A 16,889-nucleotide genomic window follows, 5' to 3' on the forward strand; every position below is an offset into this window, starting at 1 on the left:
TCTCTATAACATCAGCAAAATTCACCCCTTCCTCTCTGAGCACACCACCCAAACTCTCATCCACTCTCTCATCACCTCTCACCTTGACTACTGCAACCTACTCCTCTCAATGGCCTCCCACTTAACCATCTATCCCCCCTTCAATCCGTTCAGAACTCTGCTGCCCATCTTATCTTCCGCCTAGACCGATATGCTCATATCACCCCTCTCCTCAAGTCACTTCACTGGCTTCCAATCAGGTACCACATACAGTTCAAGCTTCTCCTACTAACCCACAAATGAACTCAATCTGCACCCCCTCATTACCTCTATACCCTCATCTCCCCTTATACTCCTACCCGTAACCTCTGCTCATAGGACAAATCCCTCCTCTCAGTACCCTTCTCAGCTCCGCCCTTTCTGCCTCGCCTCACCCTATGCTGGGAATAAACTCCCTCAGCCCATACGCCAAGCCCCCTCCCTGCTCATCTTCAAATCCTTGCTCAAAGCCCACCTCTTCAATGTTGCTTTCGGCACCTAACCATTGTACCTCCATCCAGGAAATCTAGACTGCCCCCAATTTGATTGACTGTACTTATTGTCCTTTAGATTGTAAGCTCCTTTGAGCAGGGACTGTCCTTCTTTGTTTGATTGTACAGCGTTGCATAACCCTGGTAGCGCTTTAGAAATGTTAAATAGTAGTAATAGTAGAAGAGGAAACCAGATCTGACGGGGCAAAAAGGTGCTATCAGAATCATGGTTCCACGGTCTTGCCTGAGTTTCAGTAGAGTCTTCCCTACTAAAGGTATGGGAGGATACGCATACAGAAGGCCTGTCCCCCAATGTAGGAGAAAGGCATCTGACGCTAGTCTGTCGTGGGCCTAAAGCCTGGAACAGAATTGAGGGACCTTGTGATTGGTCTGAGTAGCGAAAAGATCCACCGAGGGAGTGCCCCACACTCGGAAGATCTTGCGGACAATGTCCATGTTCAGTGACCACTTGTGAAGTTGCATTATCCTGCTCAACCTGTCGGCCTTACGCCTGCCAGATAAGTGGCTTGGAGAAACATGCCGTGACGGCGAGCCCAAAGCCACATCTGGACGGCTTCCTGACACAGAGGGCAAGATCCAGTGCCCCCCTGCTTGTTGGTGTAGTACATTGCAACCTGATTGTCTGTCTGAATTAGGATAATATGATTGGACAGCCGGGCTCTGAAAGCCTTTACAGCATTCCAGATCACTCGTAATTCCAGGAGGTTGATCTGAAGATCTGTTTCCTGAAAAGACCAAACTCCTTGACTACGAAGTCCATCTACATGAGCTCCCCACCCCAGGAAGGATGCATCCATCATCAGCACTTTTTGTGGCTGAGAAATTTGTAATGGACATCCCAAGGTCAGATTGGAGCAAATGGCCCACCACTGTAGGGAACTGCAAAAATCGGTGGAAAAATGGATGACATCCTCTAGATCCCCTGTAGCCTGACAGCACTTGGAAGCTAGGATCCATTGAGCTGATCTCATATGTAGACGTGCCATGGGAGTCATATGAACTGTGGAGGCCATGTGGCCCAGAAGCCTCAACATCTGCCGAGCTGTGATCTGTTGAGATGTTAGAGCTGAGGACACTAAGGCCAGAAGATGGTCTGCCCTTGCCTGGGGGAGATAAGCTCGAGACGTCCGTGTGTTCAACAGAGCTCCTATTGTAATAAGCAAAATAAACTTCTGGGAACAATAACAAAGCAAAAATGAAGGCTCCTACCAGAACCGTACTTTACATATACTCCTGCTGTGGGATTTGCAGGCATTCTGAAAGCATATCAAACAAAAATCAAGTCAGAAAATAAATAAAGCTAAATGTATTGTGAAAAGGGGAGTCAATGCCCTACCCCCCTGAACAGTGGAAAAATTCCTGAACTTGCATTTTCCTGATGACCACCATTTCCAAGGGAGGCAAGCCACCAAACACCTAGAGAGCACCACTAAATTCAGAAGGGGACAAAGAGAGACTAAGCAAAGCAGATCAGACAGAAAATCATAAACACCTTTACGTACAGAGATTTGGAAGTGGAAAATTGACAAAGGAATGTCTGACCATTAGGATAAGTGAACTATTAATAATTAGCAGAGGGTCTTTGTGAACACATACAAATTTGGAGACTCAACATGGGAAAAATAAGTCATTGAATGTTAAATATTGCTGAGGGGGTAGATAGCCATGAGAGCAGAGACAGTAACGCTACAGACCTAGGAGAAGGGAGTTTGCATTGCTAGTACTGTCTCTCTTGAGAATGTGAAATTGGCTGACTAACTACTGAACAAGAGTATACCTCTGGTTCAGTTTATTGTTTGTGTAGTTAACAAGTTTAAGGGGAATGTGTGCACACTGAGGGAATGGCTGGTGGTCAAAAAAGGGTAAGGGTGCCATGGGTTTCTTGAGAGAGAAATGCTCTGTTTGAAAATGGATAAGTGACGCAAAAGGGCATGCTGTGGTATAAAATAAAAACACAAAAATAACAGTACCTGCAATTATGAGTAAATTGGAACAAACTGCAGCTTCATTCTAACTGCATGCCAAATTTATACACTTTGTTAGACAAAAGATAAATTGCTGCCCTCCTGGAATTTTAATTGCTACAAGCTCTACAGCATATAAACACGTACAAAAGAAATTCTACTAAGTGGTGACATTAAGAAATTAGAGAGACAAGTACATAGTTCAAGAAATAATTAGAACCTGGCCATAAACTCTAATAATTAGAAACCTTGTCAGTTTCGGCCAAAGGTTTCCCCTTATAGATGTCTGCTTATTTAAGTAGACAGATGCAAGGTCTTTTACACTAAGAATTCCCTAAGGCAGTAGTTCCCATACCTGGTCCTGTTGGCACCCCAGCCAGTCAGGTTTCCAAGATATCCACAAACAATATTCGAGATATTTGCATGCACTGCCTCCTTGGTATGCAATCTCTCATGGATATTTATTGTAGAGATCCTGAGAACCCAACTGGCTGGAGTGCATCCAGGACCAGGTTTGGGAACCACTGCCCTGTGGCCTACTTATTTATACAAAAGAATAAGGATCAACTAGAAAACGTGGCAAGGATTCCATCACAGTGTTGTAGCAGGGGTGTTCAACCTTGACTTTTGCCCAGTTGGATTTTCAGGACTTCCACAATGAATATGTATGAGATTTATTTGCATACAATGCATGCAAACAGATCTCATGCGTATTCATTGTGGAAATCCTGAAAACCCAATTGGGTTGAAGTCTTCATGGACAGAGGTTGGAAACCCCTGCATTGCATGATCCATTAACCTCACTCCAACTTCCTGAAAGTTTGCAGAGAATATAGCCAAGTATTGGGGTATAAGTTGAACTAATCCAAACTGCTATTTATGCCACATAGATGGGGAACAGGAAAGCAAGTCAGCCCTTGTTCCCATTCCAATGGAAACACGATAATATCAGTCTACCCTGAGTCTACCCCTGCCTAATTGGAAGTTTTACTACTGGGCAACCCAAATGAGAACAGTCTGGTAGTGGTGGGCAGGAAATAGAGACCAGCACAGAGTAAAATAGTATCAAACCACCACAATTACTCTTTGCCTTTTCAAAGAGTCAACAAGCAAGGAGAAAAGAACCCTTTGGTCCACTCAACCTAGCAGATGTGTGGGTGTTAAGAGTTACGATTTCTGGCAGAGAACTCACCATTGGTACAAAAAAATCATAAATCCTGTTCCCCCTGGGATCGGAGGAACAATGCAAATAGATTTCATTCAAGAAGCCCCAATTACAGAACTGGCAAATTATTGAGCACCGTCGACGTCCTAGCTCCCACCCATCCTTTTCTTGCTAATCTAAATAAAGTACCTTCGTCACACCAACAAAGAACCTTTAGAACTTCTATTTTTGAAAGCCTTTTCAGCAAAAGGAATATTATCAGCAGAAATTTAAAAGACATACATCTAATATGGACAAGCAATGAGAGCAAACCTGGGCCAATGTAAGGAAGGTTATTTTACTCAAATTCACCAAGACACACATACTGAGATTATGTTCCAAATATATTCGAGCCCAGCAAGGCTATCTGAAATGTGTTAAAGGCACATATAGCGGCTCATTTTAAAGCACATAAAGTTATACAGGTTACTATATAACTTTGTAATTCTGTGTGCTTTGGAAATGAGCCACTAAATCATGTCTGTTGAAGGAGTAAGAGGATTAGCCCCTTCTAGGAAGGAGTGAGGAAAGAAGTTCATAAATTTACTGAAGAGATACTCCCATGAAGTTGATTAATGCTTTTGGGATATAGTGGAGTCCTCAGATGATAGTACTGAACAACAAAGATCTGTGGAATTACCTGTTTGCTGGCAGCCAGACTAGTAATAGCTACAGCAAGGAGTAATTGCAATGGAGGTGTGGCAAAAAGGGAGCCAAATTCAGGGAAGGGAACAACTAGCCACAACAGTAAAGGGGAGAAAAACAAGCTTTTGAGAAATTGTAGGAACCCTACGTTAAGTCTGGTAAAAGCAAATGGGAGGTCTAGACAGGTGCCATGGGAAAGGAAGAGGATAAGGGAGGAAGACAGATAGTCTCTAGTGATCCCAACCCTGTCTACTAGTAATGAGGGTATTTTGGTGGTCAGATAACACAACCCTCTCTTCTTGGAATACACTAAGGTAGTGAAATCATGGAATCTAGAACCTAAGTACACATGCAGTGTTAGAAAGTTAAACTTTTTATGTTCATATTATAATCCTCTAAATTCTTTCCTTTAATGTATTAAATCTCACTATGTAAATTAGATTATAAACATAAGCATCTTAATATACGATGAATGGTAGCACAGTTATTACAAGGTAAAGAAATGGAAAGGAAATAATTAAGAACAAAATTTTTGAGGAGTACCCCAGGGTACTGAAAGAACTCAAACATGAAATTGCTGATCTGCTGTTAGTGATCTGTAACCTGTGATTAAAATTGTCCATAGTACCTGAAGATTGGAGGGTGGCCAATGTAACGCTGATGTTTATAAAGGGCTCCAGGGGTGATCCAGGAAATGACAGAACGGTAAGCCTGAATTCAGTGCCAGGCGAAATAGTGGAAACTATTATAAAGAATAAATCTACAGAACATGTAAACAAACATAGTTTAATGGGACAGAGTCAGCATGGGTTCAGCCAAGGGCAGTCTTGGCTCACCAATTTGCTTCATTTCTTTGAAGGCATGAATAAACATGTCGATAAAGGTGAATCAGCTGATGTGTATCTAGATTTTGAGAAAGCTTTTGACAAAGTTCCTTATCAGAGTCTCCTGAGAAAATTAAAAAGTCATGGAATAGGAGGAAATGTCCTTCAATAGATTAGGAACTGGTTATTGGACAGAAAACAGAGGGTAGGGTTAAATGGCCATTTTTTCCAATAGAGGAGTGCCACAGGGATCAGTACTGGGACTGGTGCTATTTAACATATTTATAAACGATCTGGAAATCGGGCCAACAACGGAGGTGATTAAATTTGCAGATGACTGTTAGAACACATGCAGATCGTGAAAAATTGCAGGAAGACCTTAGGAAACAGGAAGACTGGGCATCTAAATGGCAGATGAAATTTAATATGGACAAATGCAAAGCAATGAACACTGAGAATAATAATCTGAATCACAGTTACCTGATGCTAGGGTCCACTTTAGGAGCACTCAAGAAAAAGACCTAGGTATCATCGTAGACAATACGCTGAAATTTTCTGCCCACTGTGCATCACGGTAGTCAAAAAAGCAAACAGGATGCTAGGAATTATTAGGAAAGGAATGCAAAATAAGACCAAGAATATTATAATGCCTCTGTATCACTCCATAGTACGACCTCACTTTGAGTACTGCGTTCAATTCTGGTTGCCATTTCTCAAAAGAAAAAAAAAAAGATATAGCAAAATTAGGGGCTCTTTTACAGAGCTGTGGTAAACCCAATGCAGGCTTACCACTCGCTCTTCCGGGACTACCGCTGGCCCAACGTGGTCGGCAGCAGTAGTCCTGCCCTGAGCACACGCCATTTCCGGGTGAAAAAGAAAACCCCTGGATATGGCTTGCGTAGTGGTAACCTGGCAGTTACCGCGGGGTTAGCACAGGAGCCCATATCACCATCTCATGGCCATGCTGCCTGGGGTCTTTTTACCTGCTGCGGTAAAAAGGGCAATGGCGTGCGGGAAAAACAGCCCCTGCTGCTAGGCAGGACCCTTTTTCCTGCAGCTTGGTAAAATGACCCCTTAGAAAAGGTTCAAAGAAGAGCAACCAAAATGATAAAAGGGGATGGAACTCCTCCCATATGAGGAAAGGCTAGAGGTTAGGGCTCTTCAGTTTAGAAAAGAGACAGCTGAGGTAGGATATGATTGAGGTCTACAAAATCCTGAGAGGTGTAGAATGGGTAAAAGTGAATCTATTTTTCTTTAAAAAAAACAAAAAACACAAAGTCCAGGGGACACTCAACGAAATTACATGGAAAAAACAAACAGGAGGAAATATTTTTTCACTCAAAGAATAGCCAAGCTCTGGAGTTCTCTACCAGAGGATGTGGTAACAGCGGTTAACATTTCTAGGTTTTAAAAAGTTTGGGCAAGTTCCTGGAGGAAAAGTCCATAGTCTGTTATTGAGGTGGACATGGGGAAAGCCACTGCTTGCCTTGGGATTGGTAGCATGGAATGTTGCTACTAATTGGGTTTCTGCCAGGTATTTGTGACCTGGATTGGTCACTGTTGGAAGCAGAATACTGGCTAAATGGACCTCTGGTCTGACTCAGTATGGCTATTCTTATGTTCTTATCACACACAATTGCAGTGATACAAGGATACCTAAAAGTACTTCTGAGCTAGAAGAGTAATTCTTCAAGGAACGGGGGGGGGGGGGGGGGGGGGAACTCTCCTATAAAACCCCAGAAAAACTTTTAGTTGACTATAGGAAACATTTGGAAGCAGTTATTTCTGCCAACGTGTAACAAAGTACTGTATTTTGAATCGGTGAAAAAACTACAAATATTTTCTGTGAATTTTGGTGCATATTTAATTATCATGCTTAAGCATTCAGAGATTGTATCAGCTTCTGTTCACAAATCACAAGCGCCAGGTTGCCTAGAAATTGAATGCTGGTGCCTGTGATTTCTTCCCCCACCCCCTCCCTTTTCCCAATTTTTAGATTTTATTTGTGAAGCCCACAGGGAGGCAGTTATGTGAAAGCAAGTGAGCGAGAGATTATTTCATGTGTCATCATAGCCTGAGTTCCTACCAAAGAGCCAATTGCCTCTTGCTTCATCTATCTAGAGGGTGCTGGGAAGGGAGACTACTGGCTTTCACCAGTGATTTGCAGAAGCACTGTAAGGAACTGAGGGGCCCTTTTACTAAGCTGCGGCAACAAGTGGCCTGAAGCAGTGTGAGTGCGTTTTTGAGCGCACTGAGCCAGTTTTTACCTGTCCTGAAAAATGGCCCCCCCCCCCCTTTTTTTTTAAGGGGCTGGAAAATGGATGTGTGGCAAAATTTTTGGCCTGAGAACGTACCACCACCCATAGACTTAGCGCTGTCTCATGCGCTATCCAGGCGGTAGGTATGCAGTGCGTGTCCACCAGGTAAGTGCCACGCAGTACTAAATAGAAAATATTTTCTACCACACGTGTTTGGTGCACTCCAAATTCAGAACTACCACCCAGGACATGCGGTAATGCCGATTCTGCACGTGCTGGGTGCGCATAGGGCCATTGGTGCCTTTGTAAAAGGGCTCTTGATTTATTAACATTTCTAAATAAGTCAGTTTTTAAAAGAGCTATTGCTAATCTGGAAGGGTTTTTCCCTCCCCCAACTTCATTGGGGAAAATGTTGGAAGAATGGGGAAGGACTACTACTACTACTACTTAGTGCTACTACACATATACAGCGCTGTACATTTGAACATGAAGAGACAATCCCTGCTCAACAGAGCTTACAATCTAATTAGGACAGACAAACAGGACAAACAAGAGATAAGGGAATATTAAAGTGAGGATGATAAAATAAGGGTTCTGAACAAGTGAACAAGGGTTAGGAGTTAAAAGCAGCATCATAAAGGTGGGCTTTTAGCTTAGATTTGAAGACTGCCAGAGATGGAGCTTGACGTACCGCCTCAGGAAGTCTATTCCAGGAATATGGTGCAGCAAGATAAAAGGAACGGAGTCTGGAGTTAGCTGTGGAGGAGAAGGGTGCAGATAAGAGAGATTTTTACCCAGTGAACAGAGTTCCCGGGGAGGAATGTAGGGAGAGATGAGAGTGGAGAGTTACTGAGCAGCTGCAGAGTGAATGCACTTATAGGTCAATAAGAGGAGTTTGAACTGTATGCGGAAACGGATAGGAAGCCACTGAAGTGACTTGAGGAGAGGGCTAATATGAACATAACGACCCTGGCGGAATATTAGTCGTGCAGCAGAATTTTGAACAGATTGGAGAGAGATGGCTAAGTGGGAGACCTGTGAGAAGCAAGTTGCAATAGTCTAAGCGAGAGGTGATAAGAGCGTGGATGAGGGTTCTGGTAGTGCGCTCAGAAAGGAAAGGGCGAATTTTGCTGATATTATAGAGAAAGGAACGACAGGTTTTAGCAGTCTGCTGAGTATGTGCAGAGAAGGAGAGGGAGGAGTCAAAGATGACCCCAAGGTTACGAGGTGATGAGACAGGAAGGATGAGAGTGTTATCCACAGAAACAGAGAATGGGGGAGGAGGAGAGGTTGGTTTAGGGGGAAAGATAAGAAGCTCAGTCTTGGTCATGTTTAGTTTCAGATGGCGCAGAAGGAGAGCACAAGTCTCCACAGCCAGCTCCTAGATTTAGTGAAAATTTGTCAAGGCCTGACTTAGGGATTCATTGAAACATACAATAATTTGACCAAGGATGTATAAACTTTTAAACAGAACTCAGCCTCTGTGCCTAGACCGCATTCCCAACCAGATATATGACTTGGGGAGAAACTTCTAGTTATTATAATCAACAATTCTACAGCGTTAATGATAGAATATATTATCACATCAGGTATATAATGTTTTCATTTCAGAGTCTGAATAAGTGGAAAATTTAATAAACTGAATCAGTAGAACACAATGTGCATTATTTTATATTTAGAAACTTGCACGTCACCTCTTTTCTTGTTTTATTAAATAGAAGATGGATTTCAGAAAGCAAAACACATTCAGGAATTAAGACATTTTATTATACACTGATGTACAGTACACCATATAATTTAATTTTGTCATTCTCTACAGAACATTATAATTTTCCTTCTTTCATCACAATTGACTATATGACAGCCAGACAGAAGTCAGGCTTCCTCTCTGTGTCAACAAATACAAAATATCTTAAATAAGCTAAAAAGTTACATCATTTACAATAGTTTGTTGCAAATCAACACATTTTTTTTTAAATTCTAACCAAATGTACAGCAGTTGCGTACTTGCCTTCTGTCCGAAGGCCACTTCCTGTGCAAAATTAGCAGCACAACTACCTCCTTTTCCCAGCCCCTGTTTTGCCTGCTTTACTGCTACTGCTGCTGGACTTGCTGGAGGATTTGGAATTGAACAGTCTGGTCATGAACTCAGACACATCTGGTAGCTCAGGATTTGAATTTAACATGTTCATTGACTGTTCCATTTCCTGCAAAGACAGGATAGACAGCAGTGGTAAATAAAATATCCTTCATTCTGATTAAGATTTTTTTTTTTTACATCACCAGTCAACAGACGTACAGACTCCACACATCACATGGTCTATATTTCACATTAACTGATAGTCATTGAAATTGAAACTGTGCTCTTACACAGCCCCTTTCCTTGTCATGTCAAAATTTAAATGTAAGACCAGCATTGTCCTGCCTACCTAAGAAGTCCTTTTACAAAGCTAGCACACACTTAACACAGCTTGAAAAGTCTTACTGCAGGATGCGCTGACGTATCTCATGGTAATTTTGCATTCTGTGTGTGCATACCATGCACTAAAAAATAATATTCCTTATCTTTTCATGGAGAGGACATGTCTGGGGGCAGAGAGTGGGTGTTTCTATGCTAATCAGTTAGTGCATTAGGCTGACTGTCTGTGTAAGCATTAATCTGTTTTAATAGCCAGGTGCTAATGACAACATTAATACATGTTTGAGTCTACTGGGTCCTGTCAAATTTTGAATGGTATTTAAATTTCTGGACATTTGACCCTGATGCAGCTAGACAAAATGCTGGCCACCGTTGGTCATGGTCTGCCTATTGGAGGAAGGAAAGATTCTACAGCTAAGTATTACTAGCTGGTTAAATTGATCTGAAGAACTGTTTATGATATTTTGAAAAGGTTTTTGTTCTCACAATACTGCAATCACTCTTAAGAAGGTTTTTTGCCGAAGATGAAGCAGTCCTGCTCCCGTGGCTATTAGCTGGGAGCTTCTTGAGGCTTTTTCCTCCTTATTTTGACAGTGCCCACTTACTGCTCATGTTTTGTGCCATAGAAAATCTTTTTGTTTTCCGTTTTTAACACTAACACATGGCCATTAATGACGGAAACTGGAAATTTTATAACTGTGGGCAGAAATGGCCTAAGCATGCGGTAAAGACCCGTGTAAAGGCACGCCAAGGCCATTTTTCCCACACCTTTGTAAAAGGACCTCTAAGTATTCAGCCAGTTATCTCACACTGAATATCTGCAGTCAGCGCATATCAGTTAACCAGTTACATCGTGCAATATAACCAGCTATCCGGGAATATTCAGTGCTTTGCTGGCCAACTTAAGTGGCCAAGTTGGGCCGGCGAAATAGCAGACCTATCTTAAGCTGCTATAAACTTAACCGGCCAGTGCCGAATACCAACTTAACTGGATAAGTTTATAGCAGCCAAAAACCCCCGGATATTCAATGTTGGTCACTGGAAATGGCCTGGTACTGAATATCCGAGCTCAGTGCCGACCACAGGACTTAGCTGGCCTGCTTCCCACGGGCTGAATAACGACCCCTTGATTTATTAGGGCTTTCCTTTTGGGCTGCAGTGAATTTGGCCCTTAATCACAAAGGAGGGGGGCCTTTAATCAGTAACATGTTATTTTATTGTTAACCCCATTATTAGTAACTAGCAGGGCTATACTGAATATTCATATTTGTATTCGGCTGTATAGTGATTTAAATTTGAATACGAATAATCCAGGGCTCTACTGTGCTAAATCCTACTGAAATAAACACTTGATCTCTGATTTCACTTTGCTTCTTTTATTATGTTAAAACTTTGCTTCTTTTATTTGTTATGTTAAAGCTCAATGCGGAGTAAAATTTGATACAGCTCTAGAACTAGGTCTCATTGCATAAAATGGGACCTGTGCTAAAACAGTACATCTTAACGGTAGCCCACAGTGATAACTACACCCAAAAGTGTCCTTTGCATCACAAAATAAAATGCATACTTTTCTGATATTTTCAGTTAAATAGAGTTGCTTATGGTATGCATCACATGTGGAATCAAGCTCATATTCAACTTAATGCTTGTGACAGAGCAGCACCAGCTACATTCTTGTTCCAGTTTCTGTTGCGTTCAAAGTACAAGGCTTGTATCAAATTGTGGTGATGATCAGCACTCCCCCAAGACTTATACAAGTGAGAGTGGTTTAGGCAATTTGATTGCATAAATGGTGGTTATTTTGTTAGCACTCACTTAAGAACATAAGAATAGCCATACTGGGTCAGACCAATGGTCCGTCTGGCCAGTATGCTGTTTCCAAAGGTGGCCAATTCAGGCCACAGGTACCTGGAAGAAACCCAACTGTAGCAAAGTTCCACGATACCAATCCCAGGGCAAGCAGTGGTTTCCCCATGTCTATCTCATCAGCAGACTATGCATTTTTCTTCTAGGAAATTGACCAAACCTTTTTAAAACCCAGGTAGCCTAACCACTGTTACCACATCCTCTGACGACAAGTTGCAAAGCTTAACTATTCGTTACATGAAAAAGTACTTCCTCCTATATTTTAAGGTATTTCCATGTAACCCATTGAGTGTACCCTAGACTTTGAACCTTTTGAAAGAGTAAAAAAAAAATTAATTCACTTTTACCCATTCTACGCCACTCAGGATTCTATAGACCTCAATCATGTCTCCCCTCTGCCGTCTCTTTTCCAAGCTGAAGAGCCTTAACCTCTTTAGCCTTTCCTCATATGATAGGAGCTCCATCCCCTTTATCACTTTGCTCTTCTTTCAACCTTTTCTAATTCGGCTATGGGGCTCATTTTCAAAGCACTTAGCCTCCCAAAGTTCCATAGAAACCTATGGAACTTAGCCTCCCAAAGTGCTTTGAAAATATGCCTCTATATCTTTTTGGAGGAACGGCAACTAAAACTGAACACAATACTCGAGGTCGCACCATAGAGTGATGCAGAGACATCATAGTATTCCTGGTCTTTTTTACCATCCCTTTCCTAATAATTCCTAGTATCCGGTTTGCTTTTTTGGTCACTGCTGCACAGTGAGCAGAAGATTTCAGTGTATTATCTACAATGACACCTAGATCTTTTTCTTATTTATTTTAAAAATTTAAATATTGCCTATAACTTAGCCAGTTTACAAAAACAACACATAATATAAACTCAAAACACATACATTCCACACCTCACAAAGTACTGCATATTCTGCTCCTTCATTAGATTATACACAGATTGTTCCTACATAAAAGCTTCCACAAACAACTGTTTTCAGCAATTTCTTGAACTTGTCAATTTGGCTCAGAACGTCTTTCAGGTTCACTGAGATTTCTTTCAGTTCCTCTACATCCTCACCCTTGCCCAGAGTCACAAAGAGCTGCAGTGGGAATCGAACTCAGTTCCCCAGGATCAAAGTCCGCTGAACTAACTAGGCGACTCCTCCACTCCAAAAAAGGTGTTAATCAGTTTTTACCTCTGCTGCAAGTTTCTCTTCACTCTCTTCAATTTTAGCCTTATCAATGCTTTGCATCTGCCAGTGCTTATGTTGCTTCTTATTTTCCTTTTGGGGTCCTTTTTCCATTCTTTGAAGGATGTTCTTTGGCTCTAACAGCCCCTTTCACTTCATCTTTTAATCATGCTGGCTGACATTTGATCTTCTTTCCGCCTTTGTAAATACGTGGAATACATCTGGTCTGGGCTTCCTAGATGGTATTTTTAAACAACACCCATGCCCGATTTAAAGTCTTAACCTTTGCAGCCAATCCTTTTAGCTTCTTTTTAACCATTTTCCTCATTTTATCATAGTCGCCCTTTCGAAAATTAAATGCTGCTACAGTAGATTTACTTGTGACTTCACTCCAAATGTTAGCTCAAATTTGATCACGTTATGATCACTGTTTCCCAGTAGACCCAACATGGTACTATGCCCTGCATTCCACTAAGGACTAGATCTAAAATAGCTACCTCTCTTGTTTGTTCCTGGACCAGTTGCTCCAAGAAGCAGTCAGTCATTTATTGTGTCTAAATTTTTACTCCCTATCACTCTCAGATGTAACATTTATCCAGTGAATATTGGGGTAAATGAAATCGCCCATTATTATACTGTTGCCCGATTTGCCAGTTTTCCTAATTTCTGTAAGCATTTCTTCATCTATCTATCTGTTCTGTCCTTGCGGATGGTAGTACGGCCCTACCAGTATACTTCCTTCCCTTCACACACAGAATTTCTATCCATAAAGATTCCATGCTGCTGTTTCATTTAAAATGTTTATTTTGCTTGACTTAATTCCTTCTTTAACACATACTGTCCCCCCTCCAATTTGATCCACTATCATTGCGATATAAATTGTACACTGCTAGCACAATGTCACAGTGATTGTCCTCCTTCCACTAGGTCTCTGAGACACCTATTACATCTACCTCTTCATTTAATGCTATATATAACTCTCCCATCTTATTTTTTAGGCTTCTAGCATTTGTATACAGACACTTCAGTAATAAAAACACAAGCAATACTTCTACCCACCCTTCTCATTTCAGGATCGCTGGTATTCACAACTTTAGGAAGCAACACAAATATTAATAATGGAAGCACCATCATCATAACCTGTGAGAAAATAAAACAAAAAGGAATAAAATTAGAGATACTTGCTGGCAACTTACAAGTTGCACATCACATCTGCTATATTCCTTACTAGGTGAAATGTGAAGCATTATCAAAAGATAGATTGTTACTATTACAACCTGCAGATCACCAAGTAATGCCAGATATTGTATGTACACTCAGATATTCACATCTTGCAAAAGATATACAAAAAATAATTAGACAACACTGACATATTCTAAATGGACATGAATGCTTTAGAGAAAATAAACTAGTGGTAGCATATTCCAGGGATAAGAATTTAAAAGAGCGTCTGTTACCTTCTTTTCTACCAGAATCAAGTAGCTACCAAAACAATTTAGGCCACCGTCACTGTGGGAGATGTAGTGTGTGTAGTCACTCCATCGGCACATCCACTTAAGAAATATTTTTTGAACCACACTTCAGACTGCAACACTTCCTGTGTGATTTACCTTATACAGTGTCCTTGCACTAAATTATATATAGGCAAGACTATAAGAGCCATTAAAACCAGAATAATAGAACACAGGAGCTGTATTAACAGAAAAGTTGAGTGCGCTCCTCTTGTCAAAGATTGGATATCAGCAAACCACAGTATTTCAGATTTAAAATTTCTAGTTTTAAAGAAGTTCAATAGCAAAAGAAGAGGCAATATAGATAGCTTATTATTGAGAGAAGAACAGAGACTCCTTTGAGATGGACACTAACACCAAAGGGCTTTAATAATGATATAGATTTTACAGTATTTTTATGAAACCTTGGTATATTCTTGTTGATAATTTTTTAATTCTTTAAAAATTATATATGTATATGTTTGTCAATTATTTTAAATGTTATTCTCATGTTATAAAGAATATGGAAACAAATAACACTCTGCATGTTAATCTCTTATCTTCTATTTTACTATTTTGATAAATAAGATTTTTTATAACAATATTGATATTTTTGAAGATTTTCTTTAACTTTTTTTTAAATAGTTGAGTTTCCATCACATAATTAATAATTATGGATTCTCTGGTGTTTAAATTTGTATTACTTTATAATTATAATTTTCCTTTTTTAATAATTTAATAAATGTTTCTTTTTTAATATTTTGTTTTTTATTCATTTTTTTCACTGTATTCTTTATATTCTTTTATATATTCTTCGCATATAATTGATCCATGTCTATTTTACAAATTTTAAATACATTATAACATCGAGGTTTTGTATGGACATTTATAAAAATTTTTAGAAAATATTATTAAAAAAAAAAAAAAAACATACAAGAATATATTATTTAGATTTCTGATGGGCATTTATAAATACTATTATTACGAAAATGTTTAAACCAAATTCTAAATTACATTTTATTATTTTATCAATTTTTATATTTTTTTTTCATTTTTTATTATTTTTATTCATTTCTATTGTATTCTTTATATATTTTTTTAATATATTTTTTTGCATATAATTGATTCATTTCTATTTTATAAAAAATAAAAGAAATACTATCGTAAATATTCAAATCAGAGCAGGGACAGTGACTTAGACAGATGAGCAGATCCAATTCTTATTATACAGATATTTATGCAGACTCACATACTATAGCTGTAGACGAACTTGATGTCTTTCTGAGGGAGGTAGGGGAGAGAGAGATACTCTGTCAGAACCTAAGAGCTGTTAAACAAACTGATAACTAGCTTGGAGGTCCAATGGGTTATTAAACACCTGCCTGCAGGGAAGTCCTCTAGTTTTACCCACAAATTTTATAAAAGTTTTGCAGATCCTTTGGGGGAGCTTATGGTGACAAAGATGATACAGGGGATAGGACGGCTTCCCTATCAGGATAGGCTGAAGAGGCTGGGGCCGGAAAAGGTGGTTAAGGCGGTTAAGTTAGCGGATTTCAAAAAAGGGTTGGACGGCTTCCTGGTGGAAAAAGATATAGAATGCTATTGAATGGACGAGGGAATACGGTATTTCTAGGATGGGTGGGACAAATTGCTTGTTCTTTTGGCCGCTGTCGATGACAGGGTGCTGGGCTCGATGGACCCTTGGTCTGTCCCAGTATGGTGATGCTTATGTACTTATAGTAAAGTCTAGAACTTTAAAGTTAATCGAAGTCTGAGACCTTAAATCTTACTGTTTCCATCCAGCAGCACCAAGAGTTGCAGACACTTTTTCCCTTCATTGGGTGAAAAAGAGTATAAAATATGTAGAAGTGTATTTTACTTCCCAAAGATGTTAGTTATAACATAGGAATTGGAGACTAGGAATTGGCTGATTATGTGCCAGTTAGGCCCTATTAAGGCCAATAAGATGATGGTATTACCCAAGTTACTAAATCTTTTTATGGTATTGCCTATTGTAATTCCTGCAACAACTTTCAGGTTTCTGCACCACAAAGTATTTCAATATATTTGGAATAGAAGGCCACTCCGTGTCTCCCGGACCATAGTATTCACTTCAAAAGAAAAAGGAAACAGGAGTCCTGAATTTTTGTAGTTACTATCTTGAATTCCAGCTGTGTGAAGTTTTGCAATGGGGCTCCATGCACATAAAGTACTAGGCAGATACTAAACAGCACTCTTCAGGGTATCCTAATATGGGCTGTACCCTGGCTGCCTGGGACAATAACATGTAGAGGGCAAGGTTAATCTTTGCATTGCAAATACGCTGCAGACTTGAATTTTGGTCAAGCATACTTTGCCCACCCCAAAACAGCATTTCCACTATACAACTATTAAAAACAATCAGGAGTTTCAGCCAGGAATGACACTACACTGGCTCCCACTCAAAGAACGTATCACGTTCAAACTCTGTACCCTGGTCCATATAATCATCCATGGCGACGCCCCACTCAA

General features: G+C 40.1%; 1 protein-coding gene across 1 annotated transcript in view; it reads right to left on the reverse strand.

Moving 5' to 3' along the window:
- Positions 1-9,170: 9,170 nt before the first annotated feature.
- The window catches only part of EMC7 (ER membrane protein complex subunit 7), a 32,555-nt gene continuing 24,836 nt past the window's right edge, over positions 9,171-16,889 (reverse strand). Inside the window, exons 4-5 of the mRNA XM_030215141.1 lie at positions 13,948-14,028; positions 9,171-9,632 (exon numbers count right to left, since the gene is read on the reverse strand). Coding sequence (XP_030071001.1) covers positions 9,480-9,632; positions 13,948-14,028 — 234 coding nt within the window. The 3' untranslated portion in view covers positions 9,171-9,479. The remainder of the gene's footprint in view (positions 9,633-13,947; positions 14,029-16,889) is intronic.

This window comes from Microcaecilia unicolor, chromosome 9, assembly GCF_901765095.1.
Source record: "Microcaecilia unicolor chromosome 9, aMicUni1.1, whole genome shotgun sequence".
In the NCBI taxonomy this organism is placed as follows: Eukaryota; Metazoa; Chordata; class Amphibia; order Gymnophiona; family Siphonopidae; genus Microcaecilia; species Microcaecilia unicolor.